The sequence below is a fragment of the Trichosurus vulpecula genome, chromosome 7 (genome assembly GCF_011100635.1).
Source record: "Trichosurus vulpecula isolate mTriVul1 chromosome 7, mTriVul1.pri, whole genome shotgun sequence".
Taxonomy (NCBI): domain Eukaryota; kingdom Metazoa; phylum Chordata; class Mammalia; order Diprotodontia; family Phalangeridae; genus Trichosurus; species Trichosurus vulpecula.
In genome coordinates, this window is record NC_050579.1 from 14,953,187 (window position 1) to 14,970,348 (window position 17,162).

The 17,162-nt window shown below is 47.0% G+C and overlaps 1 protein-coding gene across 4 annotated transcripts in view; it reads left to right on the forward strand.

Moving 5' to 3' along the window:
- The window catches only part of LOC118856641 (endothelin-converting enzyme 2), a 49,927-nt gene that overhangs the window by 30,962 nt on the left and 1,803 nt on the right, over window positions 1-17,162 (forward strand). For all 4 annotated transcript variants that reach the window (XM_036767050.1, XM_036767047.1, XM_036767048.1 and 1 more), the window contains 11 exons: window positions 8,027-8,215; window positions 8,788-8,930; window positions 9,569-9,683; window positions 10,247-10,357; window positions 10,500-10,598; window positions 11,845-11,922; window positions 12,461-12,564; window positions 12,746-12,856; window positions 13,035-13,102; window positions 13,956-14,146; window positions 14,310-14,405. In XM_036767050.1, the coding sequence (XP_036622945.1) occupies window positions 8,027-8,215; window positions 8,788-8,930; window positions 9,569-9,683; window positions 10,247-10,357; window positions 10,500-10,598; window positions 11,845-11,922; window positions 12,461-12,564; window positions 12,746-12,856; window positions 13,035-13,102; window positions 13,956-14,146; window positions 14,310-14,405 (1,305 nt within the window). The remainder of the gene's footprint in view (window positions 1-8,026; window positions 8,216-8,787; window positions 8,931-9,568; window positions 9,684-10,246; window positions 10,358-10,499; window positions 10,599-11,844; window positions 11,923-12,460; window positions 12,565-12,745; window positions 12,857-13,034; window positions 13,103-13,955; window positions 14,147-14,309; window positions 14,406-17,162) is intronic.

Sequence of the window (17,162 nt, forward strand, 5' to 3'; positions counted from 1 at the left end):
TTAATGGGAAGCTTTTTATGACATCAAGCCTAAATCTACCTCTGAAACTTCCTCCCATTGCTCTTTCTAGGACCAAAGAGACCAAGTCCAATCCATTCATAAGACATCCCTTCAAATACTCTAAGACAGCTATTGTGCCATGTCCAGCCTCTCTATCATCCTTCCCCCCACCCCCATCCCAAATCTCCTCTTCTCCAGCCTAAATTAGTCAAGTTCCTTTGATCAATCCTTAAATAATCCGAACTCAAGGCCCTTTACCCTCTTGGCTGCCTTCTGCAAACATTCCGGCTTATCAGTGTCCTTCCTAAACCCTGACACCCAGAACTGAATAGAGTACCCCAGAAGTGGTTTAACCAGCACTCAAGGACTATTACTTCCTTAATCGTAGCCTATGCAGCCTATGATCACCCTACTTTTTTGGTTGCTGACTTACATGGTGCTTGGAGTTCACTGAAATACTCAGATCTTTTTCAGGAAGCCTTCTGTCTCATCATGCCTCCCCAAGTGTATGAGTTGACATTTATCCCTGTTGAATTTCATCTTATAAAATTCAGCCCAATGCCCCAGCCTACTGAGATCCTTTAGATGTTAGCATTCTCCCCACCCCAAGCTATATCTCCTTTAGTTATTCTTGGCCTTCCCACCCCAGCTTTGTGTCACTTGCCTTTATCAGAGTCACTGGCAAAACGTTAAGCAGCACAGCAGATCCTTGGGGCATTCCACTGGAAACTTCCATCCTGCTTAATATTGGATGATTAATGCCTTTTCTTTCAACCAGGTCTGAATCCATATATTCCATCTCATCATATAATCATCTCTCACAAGAATAAATAGAAATACTTTATCGAATGCTTTGCTAAAACCCAGTAAACTATGTCTCTAGCAGTTTAGCTAGATGTAAAAAAAAATAAAAAGGAAATGGGATTAGTCTGTCATGACCTGTTTTTGATGAAGTCAAGCTGGTACCTTCTGATCACTGCTTCCTTTTCTAGATGTTCACCAGCCATCCCTTTAATGATATGTGCTAGATTTTTGCCAGAAACCAAAGTCTAATGGTCTGACCTAGAGTTTGAAGATTATTCTTTTTCCTTTCTTGAAAACCAAAACAACATTTATATTTCTCCTGTCCTTCATTACTTCCCTGAATCTCTCAGATCTTTCATCTATCACTGAGTTATTCAACAGGTACATGAAACTGTCCTTATTATTTGGCTACAGTAATTAATGAAGTGAAAGACCCATTCACATCCTCATAGAAATCACATTACAAGATGGGCACAGTGAGTGCTGTAAGAGGCATTTTTAAAGAGGAACAAAGCAAGTCCATATTCGCCCTGGCATTTTTATCTGCAATAAATGACCAACCTATTTTTTTCGAGTATCACTGAGGGTGGCTCAACAATCATATCTCCAGTCCTTTCAGAATACCAGAATATATTTCATCTGGGCAAGAATTCAGTAGTGACAGGTAGGTAGTCTCTTACTCTCCTCTCATTTATGTTGGGTACTGATTACCATTTTTATTCTTTCATTTCCTTAATTGTATATAAATCTAACTCAAAGGTCATTCTCCTTAGCAGAGAAAACAAAGCAAAACATCCCTGGATTCTATTATCCCACCCAGCCCAGGTGGTGGTCCTATCTCTTCCTGCAACCTCTTCTTTCCTTAAACATTGGTTGAAAACAAATAAATACCCCTTTTTGTCTTTAGCTTTCATTGCCAGCCTTACTTTATTCTGAGCACTAGGACTCAAGCTAATGTTGTTACAGAATTGAGCCATGCTTTTATGTTCATTCCCATTTTCCTGTTCTTGTTTCTACCTTCCATACAGATCTTTTTTTTTAATTATTTTTTTCTCTTTTTTTTTGGAGGGGGGAAGGTAGGGCAATTGGGTTTAAGTGACTTGCCCACGGTCACCCAGCTATTAAGTGTGTCAAGTGTCTGAAGCCAGATTTGAACTCAGGTCCTCCTGACTCCAGGGCCAGTGCTCTACTCACTGTGCCACCTATCTGCCCGTGAACAGATCTTTTTAAAAGGTGGAGGATGATGTGTGTGGAACACTGAGTACAATGTTGTACTTTTAAAAAATATGTTGGCTTTTTTTTTTTTTTTTTGCTGTTCCCCCTTCTCTCTATTCTTTCTCATGGAGGATGGTTCTCTGGGAAGGGAAGAGGAAACAATGCTTTGGAAAATGTACGTGATGTAAAAACAAAAGGTATCAATGAAATTTTATTTTCAAAAGTCTAAGTTGCTTGAAGAGTTCCCTGTGTATCCACATCTTTAGACAACTACCCTTTTTCTTGTCAGAATTATTTTCATGGAGGCAGCTAGGTGGCACAGTGAGTAGAGCAATGGCCCTGGAGTCAGGAGGACCTGAGTTCAAATCTGGCCTCAGACACTTGACACACTTACTAGCTATGTGACCTTGGGCAAGTCACTTAACCACAGTTGCCCTGCCTTCCCTCCTCCAAAAAAAAATTTAAAAAATGATTTCCATATATGTTTCTAGAACTTCATTCTTGAGAGTTTCTATACTTTCTAGGCTAACTGACCCTGGAGAATTTTGCTCCATGAGATACTGTCTTTCCCCTGAACCCTTTGAAACCTGATTTCCCCCAATCTTGGACACATGGCAAGTTATACCCAACTTTACTGATATATATTACAAACTCCTAAGGGGTTAGCATTCACTTTCCCTTCCCCCACCCAAAGTTCTCCCATTTTCACCCCAGCACACTGGCCAGTAAATAGTTTCTCTGTGTTGTTGAGAATCAGATATAAAATAGAATTTGCTCCACTACCTTGGTCCCTTCACTTCATTATTTAAAGTCAAGAAATTAGCTGCTCTGCTTTGAACTGAAAGTTCTGTTATCTGGATAACTGAAGCCCCCATCACTAGGTGGCGCAGTGGATAGTGCTGGGCCTGAAGTCAGGGAAGACTTGAATTCAAATGCAGCTTCAGAGTGTGACTCTTCTTAGTTGTATGACCTTGGAGAAGGTCACTTAACCCTTGTTTTCATCAGTTTCCTCAACTGTGAAATGGGGGTCATAGTAGCACCTGCCTTGAAGGGTTGATCCAATGAGATAGCGCTTGAAAAGCACAGTGTCTGGCACACAGTAGGCGCTATATAAAAGCTAGCTATTAGGATTATTCTAGTCTATATATTCAAGTCTATATATGCTCAGTTCGTGATGAATTCTTTGTCTATTTCTTCCTTCTGCCCGGATGGTCTCTAATATACTCTAATAACAAAATTTCTTCTGCCTCTCCTTCCATTGATCATGACCTGAGCGTTTTCTACTAATTCCAGAATTTCCCCACATGATTATATCTTCTTAATAGACAATGCTACAATTGCCCATCCTAATCCTATTGAGTAAAGTAGCGGCACCCGTATTCCAGTCCTGGATTTCATCTGGCAGGTCTCAGTGATACCTATGAGCTCAGATTGGCTTCTTTGTATGTGGACCTCTTGTAATGCTTGCCCAAATATTTGAGGGAATGGCTTTTATTTCTGGTTGCTTTCTTGGTGTTTTCCTCCAGTGAACTTCTGGGTGTCTTGATTGCTTCCTGCATTCATTGTGACTCTTCTCCAGGTTATCTTAACTTGGTGCCCATACACAGAAGGGTTTTTGAGTGTCATAGTAATAAGGGAATAATGAAGGCTTGAGGTGGGTTGGCGTGGTCAGGAAGGATAGTCCACTTTATGGTGCTGAAGGGAAAGGGAGAGGTCAGATTTGTAGCTTGATGAGATAGCAGAGTTTATGGTAAAGTTCTTTAGAATCTGGCCAAGCTGGACAAGCTTATGCTAAAGTAATTCCCCGTCCTAGAAGGCAGGGCCTGATTTTTGGCCTTTGTTTCTCCAGCCTAGTACAGCCTTGGGACAAGAAAGTGCTAAATAAATGTTTGTTAGATTGAATAATGAATTTCCAATTATCAATCATTCAGTCAAGATGCATTTGTTAAGCCCTAATACCAAGTCCAGGGGCAGCTAGGTAGTAAAGGTCTGAAGTCACAGGAATACTCCTCTTCCAGAGTTCAAATCCAGCCTCAGATACTTCCTAGCTGTGTGACCCTGGGCAAGTCACTTCACTCTGTTTACCTCAGTTTCCTTATCTGTAAAATGAGCTGGAGTAGAAAATGGTACTCCCTGTATCTTTGCCAAGAAAACCCCAAATGGGGTCATGAAGAGTCAGACATAACTGCAAAACAACTGAATAAAAACAGCATACTGGGCCCAACCAAAACAAAAAAAAGCATTCCTACCCTAAAGAAGTTTACAGTCTGTGAGGGAGATGGCAGGTCCATGTGTGAATATGTGCAAAATATATACAAAGTAGGTCAGCTAACTCAGTGGATAGAACTCTAGGCCTGGAGTCCAGGAAGACTCATCTTCCCGAGATCAAATACAGCCTGAGATGATTAATAGCTGTGTGATCCTGGGCAAGTCACTTAACCCTGTTTGCCTCAGTTTCCTCAGCTGTAAAATGAGCCAGGGAAGGAAATGGCAAAGCACTCTGGTATCTCTGCCAAGAAAACTGCAAATGGAGTCATGAAGAGCTGATACAACTGAACAATAACATTCTTGTTTTACTTTTAGTATATATTCATATACAAAGTAAGCACATTTAGAGGCAGAAGCACTGGTAGCTGTGGGTATCCAGGAGGGCTTGTTCTTGAGCTGAGTTTTGAAGGAAATGAGGGAGTTTAAGAGGCAAAAGTGAGATGGCAAATGCCCTGTGTGAGGAAGGCTGATTTGGCTGGACTGTAGAGTTCGGAAAGGAGGGATGTATAATGAGATTGGAAAGGTGGAATGGGGCCAGGTTGGGAAGGACTTTAGATGCTAAGCAGGAGTTTATATATTTGGTCCAGGAGGCAATAGGGAGACGTTGAATTTTATGGAGTAGAGGAGTAAACTGCACGACAGTGGATGCCCACTGGAGCAAGGTTCAGGAGGGGATGGGACACCCAAGTCAGTCTTGGTAAAGAAGGGAGATAAGTGTTTGTGGCAGGATTTGAGGTGGGAGAGGAGTTCACGGGGAAGGGTACGGTGAAGGGATGGACACCAACAGAGATGTTTTCAGAGAGAAAAGAAAGCAGAGAACTCTTAAAGCATCACCTCAAGCTTCTCAATAAACTGGCTTGTCTGAACAAAGAGAGGACAGAGATGGGGGGGAGAACTTGAGGAAGGTGGCTGATGTGGAAAGTCAGTGTGCGATGAATGAGAGGTTTGCTAAAAATACCAGATTTAGGTCTTGAAGGGACCTTGGGGATTATCTTGCAGATCATCTAGGCAGACCTGGAGTGAAGAAGACCTGAAAGCCATTTAGCCTTCATGGGCCTCAGCTCCTTCATCTGTAAAATGAGGAGGCCTCAAGGCTCCCTCCAGCTCTAGGTGATGAACTAGTCCAACTATCTTACAAATGAGGAAACTGAGGCCCAGACAGCTGATATGATCTACCCACAGTCACACTACTAGAAAATGAGGGTTTCCCAGCTTCAGCTGTGTGGGCCCCTACATTTGGCCAAGGCCTCTCCTTGGATCCTCACTAGGGGATAACGAATGAATAATGAATAATTACATGGCCTCTCAGAGTCTGCACTAGGAGAAACAGCAAAGCAAGGCCCACAGGATCTAGGTGTGCAACCCAAGATTTGTTGAAGGATATTCTGCAGAGCTCACTGAGACCTCAGGAGGGCTGGAGAAGGGAATGGGATAACTGAGAACTCCATGTTGGTGTCAGAGTCAAGATGGCAGGGAAAGGGTGGCTTCCCTTCCGTCCCTTTTCTGTCCAGGAAAAGTCCCATCTCTGACTTGTGTTTGAGAGGCTCCCTCCTTTTCAGGGTGTCAGGATGGCAATTGATGGGGAGCAAGGTGTTCTCTGCTCACTGCTCCCATATCTACCATTTGGGATTTTTGACTGCTGAGTGTGCAATATGTTTTTAGTTATTCAGTTTTGGCTAGCAAGAGGCATATGTGAGCATCTTCGTGATGCCAGGCTCTACGAGGACACCAGAGCCCAGATGGACACCTTGCCCATGGGGTGATCCTTGGGAAGAATGGGAGAGAACTTTCAACTGGTGTTAAGAGCTAAAGGAAAAGCCAGGGTCATTAATACTGAGGATACATAGCTGTCTGTGATGTGAGCATCACATAGCTAGCTAGCTAGGTACACATCTATGCATCTATCTATCTGTCTGTCTATCTTATCCATCCATCCATCTGTCCCTCTGTTCATCCATCCATCTATCCATCCATCCATCCTTCCATCCATCCATGCATCCATCTGTCCATCTGTCCATCTGTCTATCTTATCCATCTATCTCTCTCTATCTATCTACCTACCTATCTATCTATCTATGTCTATCTGTCTGTCTATCTTATCCATCCATCCATCTGTCCCTCTGTTCATCCATCCATCTATCCATCCATCCATCCTTCCATCCATCCATGCATCCATCTGTCCATCTGTCCATCTGTCTATCTTATCCATCTATCTCTCTCTATCTATCTACCTACCTATCTATCTATCTATGTCTATCTGAATGTCTATCTTATCCGTCCATCCATCTGTCCATCCGTCCATCCATCCATCCATCCATTCATCCATCTGTCCATCTGTCTGTCTGTCTTACCCATCTATCCATCCCCCTACCCATCCATCCATCTATCTATCTATCTATCTATCTATCTATCTATCTATCTATCTATCTATCTAATCTGTCTGTCTGTCTGGCTGACTGGCTGGATGGTTGTCTGGCTGTCTGTCTGTCTATATCCTTTTGTAGACCCTTAAGGACTTTAAAGGTATTTTACCCAGTACTTACTGTTATTATGCCCTTTAAAATGTTTTATTGACATTATTATATTTTTTACGACCCTGTCATTCCCCCCCCCCACCTGAATTGAATGCTCCCCTTTACCCAGCCATCAATCAATCAATAGGCATTTCTTCAGTTCCTACTTTGTTCCAGGCACTGTGTACAGGCTGGGGATACTTAGAGAAAAAAAATAAGTCCCTGCTCGAAATGAACTTATATTCTACAGCAGGAAGAGGAGAAACAACACATACACACACATATACATGTACACATACAAATAAGCATGTAAGAGAGACCACAAGGCAACTCCAGAGAAATGGTCTCCTGTAGGTCTCATGTGTCTGAGCTAGCTTCTAAAGGGAGCTGGGTGAGGAAGGAGAACATTCCAGGCCTGGGGGACATTGAGCCATCATAAAAGTTTCACAATTGTGGGACTGGATCAAATGGATGGATGGTAAGGTTGACTTCAGGTTGAGTTGCCTCAGGATCAGAGACTGGCAAGGCAGATATGGCAAAAGATCAAGTGAGCTGGGGGCAGCTGGGTGGCACAGTGGATAGAACACTGGGCCTGGAGTCAGGAGGACCTGAGTTCAAATCCAACCTTAGACACTAGCTATGTGACCCTGGGCAAGTCACTTAATTTTGATTGCCTCAAAAAGAAAAAAGAAAGATCAAGTGAGCCAGGGGATTTGAGGGTGCTAGAGAAGATAATTCCCTGACCCTGCAGGTTTGGGCTGGCTCAGGAGGCATGGGTAAGCAGAAGGGGACTGAGAGGTGAGGAGACCATCAGAGGCTAAATCTGGAGCTGGAAGGAAATCATGGACCACCTTGCTCACCCACCTCATGTTACAGCTGAGGGCACTAAGGCCTCGGGAGGTTTGACTTTGCTCAAGGTTACACAGGTAGGGGCAGAGCAGGGACCTGACCCAAGAACTGTGTTCCTTCCCCCAGAGAAATCAGGGGACTTGCCAAGGTCACACAGCTAGAAAGTCAAAGAGCTAACGTTCAAACCTAGGTCCTCTGACTCCAAATAAAAAGTGCTTTTCACTGACCCACACTGTCATCCCCCCCCTCCGTGGGTAGGGGAGCGCTTTGGAAATGGAGATCAGCCTCAGCAGCTAGGGGCATGCAGACCAGGAAGGAGGCCAGGAGGGTGTCCCCAGGACCTCCTCCCATGGTTACTGCTTGGGGGACTGTGGCAGGTGCTCACCGCATACCTGGACTACATGGTGGAACTAGGCACTCTGCTAGGTGGCCACCCCGACTCCACAAGAGAGCAGATGCAGCAGGTGATAGAACTCGAAACCGAGCTGGCCAACATCACGGTACCCCAGGATCAGCGGCGGGACGAGGAGAAGATCTACAACAAGATGAGCATCGGTGAGCTGCAGGTAGGCAGGCTGGAGGAAGGGCAGATGGGGAGGGGCCTGGGAGAGGGCTCAGAGGGGCTTCCCAGTTATAGCCTCCTCCCCTGACATGACAACGCTCTGCTGGGCTTTCCAAGAGACACCTACAGACTCTGGGCTCTGAGCAAGTCAAGTAAAACAGGCGTTACCCTGAAACTGGGGCACAAGATTTAAGGACCTCGGTTACTGTCCTTATTTTGTCTCTCCTCCCATCAGCTGCTTCCCTTCCCGACTTTCACAAAAGAAATCAAACCAGTCAGTTCTGCCCTGGCCACTGCCTGGGCCTAGCCTGGTCAGTGCTCAGAGGGAACTCTAAGCAGCCGCTGTGGCTGTACTCTGAGGTAGTGCTGGGGGAGGGGGAGGATGTCGGAACTGTTCCTATCCCTCCCTCCCCTCCCACCCCCTGCAATTCCTAAGCAACCAGATGCTGTTGTCATGGCAACAGGACAGGCTCTCAGGGCCTGCATCAGAAGCTGAAGGGCCTGGGTGAAGGACTTGGCCAGAGCTTAGGGCAGATGGAAAAGCTCCTTGACCTCATTCTCCCACGGCTCTCCTAGGCCCTGGCGCCCTCAGTGGAGTGGTTGGATTTCCTGTCTTTCGCCCTGTCGCCCCTGGAGCTGGGAGATGCAGAGCCTGTGGTGGTATATGGGACAGACTATCTGCAGCAGGTGTCTGAGCTCATCAATCGCACAGAGAAAAGGTGGGGGGAAGGGGTGACCCTCAGCGGACAGACCCCAGGAGCAGGGATCGAGTGTGTGTGTATGCGTCTGCATAGTGTGTCCAGGGGGTCCCTGAGCTCAGTGCAGAAGCTGGCTACCCAATTTGGAATTCAGAGAAACCCTAGATGTTGTAGGCAAACACAGCCTGAGCTGTCCCAGCACATACTCTGCTCCCTTCCCCTTCCTCCTCCCAGTGCCCACAGCCTGTACTGGATGTGAGACAGAGTTGGGGTTTGTGCTGACTGTTACTCTCCTGCACTGGTAGCCACCCCCAGTCTTGAGGACTTGTCCTCCTGTATCTGCTCACAGATGAACTTTGCAGCCTCATTGTGCATGGATGCAGTCACATTCCTTTCTACAGGCTGAAGTTCCCTGATAACCCCAAGAGCTGACATTTATGGAGGGATTTGCATAGGCTATCTCACTTGATCCTCCCAACCCTTTCAGGAGGTACCAGAGGAATCATTGTCCCTTTTCACAGACAAGGAAACTGAGGCAGACAGTTTAGTAGGTTTTGATGGGGGATCTGAACCCAGGACTTCCTGCTTCCCAGCCCAGCCCTCATCCATTGTCCCTGGCTGTCTCTCCTTCACTCTTCCTCCCCTTTCTTGTCTGCCAGCATTCTGAACAATTACTTGGTTTGGAACCTTGTCCAGAAGACCACCTCCAGCCTGGACCGGCGCTTTGAGTCAGCACAGGAGAAGCTGATGGAGACCCTCTACGGCACTAAGAAGGTGATATTTTGGGTCTCCTAGTTGCTCCTGACTCCCGGATTCATGGCCCTTCCTTTCCTGATATGGAGCTAAGCAAAGACATTTGAGGAGCCAGTGGACCCCAAGGAAGTATGAGCAGGAGAGAGGTCTGTGGATAAGACTAGCAAGACCACGGTACCTACTGAGGCCTGATTGGGGTGGTGGGCCTCATGCCATTGCTCTCAATGGCACAGTCTAGTGAAACAATCCCAGACTCCCAGTTGGGGATTTCTGGATCTGTCATTGACTTAGACTTTCAGGTCTTTCTCTCTTTTTCTCTGGACCTCCATATCTGTAAAGTGAAAGGCCACACTACATGGTCTCTGCCTTGTTTTTTTTTTTTAACAGTTCTACCATCCTATGACCTTTGGAGGAGGGGTCTAGAAATATGTTAGCTCATTGGATGCCACATTCAGAGAGGCAGAAGTTATCCAGGTCTCCCATAGAAGGCAGGCACCCTGCCCTAGAGATAGAGATAGAAGTTTTCAGCCTGGGAAATGAGGCTGGAGAAAGGACTGTTGTTTTGGGTTTTTTTTTCCTTCTAGTCTTGTACCCCTCGGTGGCAGACCTGCATATCCAACACTGATGACGCTCTCGGCTTTGCCTTGGGATCCCTTTTTGTGAAGGCCATGTTTGACAGAGAGAGCAAAGAGATTGTGAGTGTCCAGCCCTTTGGTCCATCCTCATCCTTGGGAATGGAGTGGGCTCTGCTCAGCCCAGCTGCGGTAAGGGTGGGAGAGGATGGAATGGCAGAGGCCTGGACTCAGGCTTGTTTCCTTTTTTCCCTCCCTTCCCTAGGCAGAGGGGATGATCAGTGAGATAAGGGCAGCCTTTGAAGAGGCCCTGGGACACCTGGTTTGGATGGATGAAAAGACCCGGCAGGCGGCCAAGGAGAAAGTAAGGAGCAGCTGGGGATGGGGAGGAACGCTGAGGTGGAGGAGAATGTGCGGAGGGCGAGGGAGCGAGGCTTAGAGCTGTCTGACTGGACGTCCCTGAGGCCACTCAAGCTGTCCAGAAGACACTCATTATATTTCTTCCAAATCAGCTCCTATCCAGACTTCCCTCTTTCTGTAGAGGTTACTCCCATCCTCCTGGGACCCCAGGTTCCATTCTCAGCCATTTAAAGCCTTCCTCCTCCCTCATCCAGTCAACTGCCAACTCTCATCAATTCTATCTTCTAAATAAACATCTCTCATCCATCTCTCTATCCCCCTATTTTATTTTATTTTTTTTCGGGAGGAAGGGCAGTTGGGATTAAGTGACTTGCCCAAGGTCACACAGCTGGTAAGTGTGTCAAGTGTCTGAGGCTGGATTTGAATTCAGGTCCTCCTGACTTCAGGGCTGGTGCTCTACTCACTGCACCACCTAGCTGCCCCTCTACCCCGCTACTTTAAGTCTCTACGATGGGGATGATTACAGTAGCCTCCTAAGTGGCTTCCCTATCTTCCATCACTGTCCTCTCCCATCCACCCCTCAACAGTTACTCAAATGCCATTTGTGCTTTTGTCTGGCTGTGCCACTCTTCTTCTCAAGAAACTTTACTGGCTCCCAATTGCCCCTTGGATGAAATACGAAATCCTTGATCTGGCATAGAAAGCCCTTTCACGGTCTTTCTCCAGCCGATCTGTTCAATCTGCTGGGATGCATTGCTTTTCACAGATTCTCCATTCTATCCTGACTGATTCCTTGCTGCTTTGCAAACCTTCCTCTCCCACCTCCTGCTCCCTGTGTCCACTCTGTCTCCTCAGTGTCTCTCCTGAAATATTCAGCTCCCTTCGGGGCTGATCTCAAGGCTAGAACCCCAAGAGGACAGGATGGCAGTACTCCTTCCTACCCAAGACTTTTGTTGATACCGCCCCCTTCATCACTTTGTATTTATTTTTATTTGTCTACGTATATTGTGATGTTTAAAAAGTTTGAGAGACACAATTATTAAATAATCACTCCTCTCAACATGTTGGATCGCTCCTCAGTAGAAAAGATTCTCTGCGAGGCCAAGACGGTTTCAATTTTGTCTTTTTGTCCTTAGCACGTGGTACAAATGACAGGGCCTGGCACATAGTAGGGTGCTTAACGAATACCTGTTTGTTGAATGCATGAATGGTCTGAGGAATTCGATCCCTTAGAATTCTCATCTCTCCAGGCTGATGCCATCTACGACATGATTGGCTTCCCTGACTTCATCTTGGACCCCAAAGAATTGGACGATGTTTATGATGGTGTGAGTACCCTTTGCCTCCATCTTGCCCTGAGGCTGAGTCAGGGTCCTCCACATACTCCATTCCCTGAGGAAAAGCTTCAGATTGGTGAAGGTCCCTACTACATCTGTCATGGCCAGGAAGTATTTATTAGGCTCCTGCTGTATGCCAGGTACTGGGCTAAACCCTGGAGAGACAAATACAAGAAAATAAGATAGTCCCTAGTATCAGGAAATTTGCATTCTGATAGAAGACAAAACAGAAAAGGTAGAGAAATGCTGGAGAGACAAAGACCCTGCCCTCAAGGAGCTTATGTTCAACCTGGGGTGGGGGTGGGGGACTCAGATGAATAAGTAAAAAACAAAAAAACAACCTAGGGACAGCCCTCCTGGGAATCAGGAAGGACCTCTCCTAGGACCCAGCACATTGGCTAAGCCTTGAAGGGAGCTGGGGAGTTTGAGAGGCACAGGGGAGGAGGAGGGCATTCTTGGCATGGTAGAGGGCATGGAAGTGGGAGATTGTAGCTCACGTCCAGGTTTTTTTTTCTTCCTTATCTCCTAGTATGAAGTTTCAGAAGATTCCTTCTTCCAGAACATGTTGAATTTGTACAACTTTTCTGCCAAGGTGATGGCTGATCAGCTTCGCAAGCCTCCCAATCGGGACCAGTGAGAGTCAACCTTTGGGCTCTGGGAAAAAGGGCAGGGGTTTGGGCATGGAGCAGGGAGTGGGGCTGTTTGAGGGCAGAGGGAATGAACCTACAGATCTCGGGGTGAGAATGACCTGGTGGGCCCAGACCATTATGGTTCTGCCCAAATGAAACACATCCTCTCATACCTTCCTGTCCAGATGGAGCATGACCCCCCAGACAGTGAACGCCTACTATCTTCCAACCAAGAATGAGATTGTCTTCCCGGCTGGCATCCTGCAGGCCCCATTCTACGCCCGTAGTCACCCTAAGTGAGCCTAGGGGTGGGGCTGGGAGCACTGGATGATGACATGGGAGAGGATGGTAGGGGGCACAGAGGAGGAGCTCAGAAGCAGGGCCTCTGGGTCTGGGGGGGAAGACTTGGGGCCCAGGCGCACTGAAGTCCCAGGACCCAAGGGTCCTCATGGATCACATATGGATCTCGTTCAGGGCCTTGAACTTTGGAGGCATCGGTGTGGTGATGGGTCACGAACTGACACATGCCTTTGATGACCAAGGTAGGGACCCAAGGATGTCGCTGGCTGGCCTGGCGTGCTCAGCCATTGTAACATCTCTCCACTTTCATGGGCATGGGGTAAAGGCTAGTGTGGGCATTCCTGTTTTGCATCTGTCATTTCACAGGGCAATTCAGATCGGGACCTAAGGATGGAGTGACCCTGTGGGTCAGGTCCCTTTCCTTCTATTTTGAATTAAAGGTCTTGCCATAGTGGACAGAAAGTTGGATTGGGAGTCAGGAAGGCATAGGTTCTAAGCCCCACCTCTAACATATACTAGGTATGATGCTGGGTAGGGCAAAAACATAGGTTCTGATCCATCCTCTAACACATAGTAGGTATGACACTTCATGTGCTTCAGGCTATTAAGAACAGAGCAAGTGCTGAGCTTTATGGGTAGGAGGAGTTTCCTCACTAATGAAATTACAAATCCAATTTAAAAATCTTAGAAACTTTAAAATGCTAAACACAATGCAACCTACTAGCTTGGCCACAGTGCCTGGCACATCATTAAGTGACTGATAACTACTTGTTGACTTGAACTAAACTGGCTTAGTGACTTTCAATTAATATGTTACAATTTTCTCCTTTTATTGAGTATTTAAAAGTTGCTTCTAAGGTGTTTTTTTAAAATTACTAAGGTGTTTCTATGAAAATCTGAGCAAATAACTCATCTTTTTTTCTTTAAATAATCCTTTTGTGTTAATTTCCCAGCAATGGAATTATTGGTCAAGGGGTATGATGATTTTTGTAACTCTTTCTTTGTATTGCCAGATCATTCTGCATAAAAGATACTGCAAATCTGCAATTCTACCAACAATGAACATGTATCTATTTATCTCCATGACCTGATCAGGACGGGAGTATGACAAAGAGGGGAACCTCCGACCTTGGTGGCAGAATGAATCCTTGGCTGCATTTCAGAACCACACAGCTTGTATGGAGGAGCAGTATGGACGGTACCAGGTCAATGGCGAGCGGCTCAATGGACGGCAGACGTTAGGCGAGAACATTGCTGACAATGGGGGTCTCAAGGCTGCCTATAATGTGAGTGAGTGGCCCCCCCGCCCCCCGCCCCACCTTGGAGCCAGGCCTACTGCCCTGCGTGTCCCTCCATGGGGTGACAGGCAGGCCTGGTCAGTGGGGGAGGGATGGTCTTAGGGGACGGAGATGGAAATGGCATGCTGGGTGTGGTTGTGGTTGGTCCTAGGCTTACAAGATGTGGCTGAGGAAGCATGGGGAGGAGCAGCACCTCCCGGCTGTGGGATTCACGAACCACCAGCTCTTCTTTGTGGGATTCGCTCAGGTACAGCCACCTCCAGGGCTGCCTTTCCCTCCAGGTCCTCTCCTGTTCCCTGCCTTCTCTGTCACCCTCTGCTTTCTGTCTTGCTGGGAGTATGGTGGATAGAAGATCCAAGGTGGTTGGGAACTGGCTCCACCAGATCATGCAGACTTTGGGCTAGAGAACTGGGAAATCCAAAGCAAACCTGCCCCCAGCCCATTGACTCTCCTATCAGCAGTCATGGCTTCTCAGACCCTAAAATTATTCCAGCCTCTGGAGGGCAGCAAGCAAGGTCTAGAGAAGAGATGAGTAAATCCAACCTCTTCATTTGATAGAGTAGGAAAACTACCAACTTGAAGTCAGGATTCTAATCCAGGTCACCCCACTCCCCAACCCCCTTTCCTTTCCTCCCTCTCCTTTAACCAGACCTAAGCATGGAGAGGTGCCCAAACTTTCCTGGCCCACAGTGTCCTTAGTCGATCAGCAATTTTTTTATGTCCCGCCCAGGCCAAAAGAAATGCCTAACGTTTCTGTTTATTAAGTAGTTAGGTTGGGAGCTTGACTATTTGGTGGTGGCGATCAGGGGGCTGCCACACACAGCATGGGAACTGTGGATATAGTGAAAAGAACCAAGAGATGCTGAGAGGCGCCATGTCCCTGAACAATCATGGCATCTCTGGGCCTTAGTTTCTTGATCTGAAAAATAAGAGGATTAGCCCGGATGGCTTCTGAAAGTCCCTCTAAGGTCTAAATTTATGATCTTTATGGTCCCAAGTCCTGGGTTCAAGTCCCACTTGAACACTTACCAGCTAGCTGTGTGAACCTTGAATAAGTAAGTCATTTCTCCTATTATTTTCCTCATCTATAAAATGGGAACAGTGGTCTCTATGAGTCCAAGAGCATGTATAAATGCCTACCAAACAGGTACCACGTTGGGCCTGGAAATACAAAGACAGAAATAACAAGTCCCCCACTACCAGAGGCTTATGTCTGTTCTCTGCTAACTCACAGGCTGGCTCGTGAAGAAGCTTATTCCTTACAAATACACTACCCTTCTAAAAACATTCTGCTTTGCTAGTTCCTTTCTTTAGCTTCGTCATCTGTAAAATGGGGGTAGTTCACTCTCTATCTCTCAGAGCTTTTGAGAGAATAAAATGATTGGAAAAGAGTTCTCCAAAGGTCAGCCATTATTCTGGGACTCTGCCACTTTCCTCCATCTAACCCAGAGTCTGGGGTGGCATTTCAAGCAAAAGTTCAGATCTGAATTCCCATATCTTTGAAACTGAAGGGGCAGGAGGCAAGATCCTAGGTGCTATGGTAGTTAAGCCTATTGGGTAGGGGCTGGGGTGGGGGAAGGCTTGGGTGGGACCACCTCCTAGGTCCCTTGGTAGTTAAACCTAGGGGCGGGAGGTGAAGGCATGGGTGGAGCCAATCATTCTAGGTTCTCCAGAATACACAGATGTGATTAGGTTATTATCACCACTTTAGGTAATCTTGTCTAGGGAAAAGAAGCTTGAGGGGAAGACCACCCGACATTACCCTTACTCTGGATCAGGGTTTCTTTTTTGTTTTTATCCTGAGTTCCTAACATCTGTAAAATGGCTGAAGCTGTGACTGCCAGGCATAGGGAACTCCTCAGTTGTGAAACTGTGAACAAGCCCGCCCCTTCCAGCTCAGGGCTCTGGGATACCAAGTCCCTGACCTCGAGGGCCATCTTCTTGGCTTCCAGGTGGCTCTCAGGACACTGTGATGTGCCTCCGGATGCCAGGCCCAAAGCAGGGCTTCAGAAGTGCTCAATGCTTAGAGTTAGACTCAGAGGCAGAAACAGCTCTTTTCTACCTGAGAGTCCAGGACGACGAGCCAGACAGCAGCGTCCCAGAGGCCTCCACTCCCTCCCTGGGCGGTGGGCCCTCCACTTCAGCCTCCCTGGGGGGAAGGGACTGTCCCTGGTGGCTGACCTCGGAGTGTGGGGATCCAAAGGAGAATCAGAGGTCTGGAGCTCAACCTCATTTTATAATTAAGGAAACTGAGGCGTGGACGAGTTAAGTGATTTATCTAGAGCTGCAGAAGTAATAAGGAGGCAGGATTCCAACCCAGGTCTTTTGACTCCAAAGCTAGAGTTTCTTCCTCAGTGTCTTCCCTTGCCCCCGAAGGAGCAGGAGACTCTCACTTGGGTCTTCCGAGGCCCCCATTCTCTGCTTCTGCTTCAACTTCCACTTCCACTGAGCCCTCTGACCTTGGCAACTTGTTTTCTTACTCTGGGCCTCAGTTTCCTCACATTTTTCTTTGTTTATTTTGGGTTAAGCGACTTGCCCAGGGTTACGCAGCTAAGGAAGTGTGTGAGGCTGGATTTGAACTCGGGTTCCCTGACTCCAGGGCTGGTGTTCTATTCCCTGTGGCACCTACCTGCCCATTTCCTCATGTGTACAATGAAGGGAATGAACCAGAGGACCTTGCTAAGGTTCTTCCTGGCTCTAAATCTGGGCTCCTTGCTCTCGCTCTCTCATCTCCCTCCCATCTTCCAGTGCTTGTTCCTGAAGAGACTTTATCTCTTGGACTCCTCTTCTGGTTCCTCTGATAGTCCCTGACTATGGGCCCAGGAGGAGGAGCTGGCCTACTCTTGGAACCCCACTGAGGCAGCTGGGTAGCACAGTGATAGAGAGGGCTGGGCCTGGAGTCAGGAAGATCTGAGTTCAAATGTGACCCCAGACACTTACTAGCTGTGTGACCCTGGGCAAGTCACTTAACTTCTATTTGCCTCAGTTTCCTTATCTGTAAAAT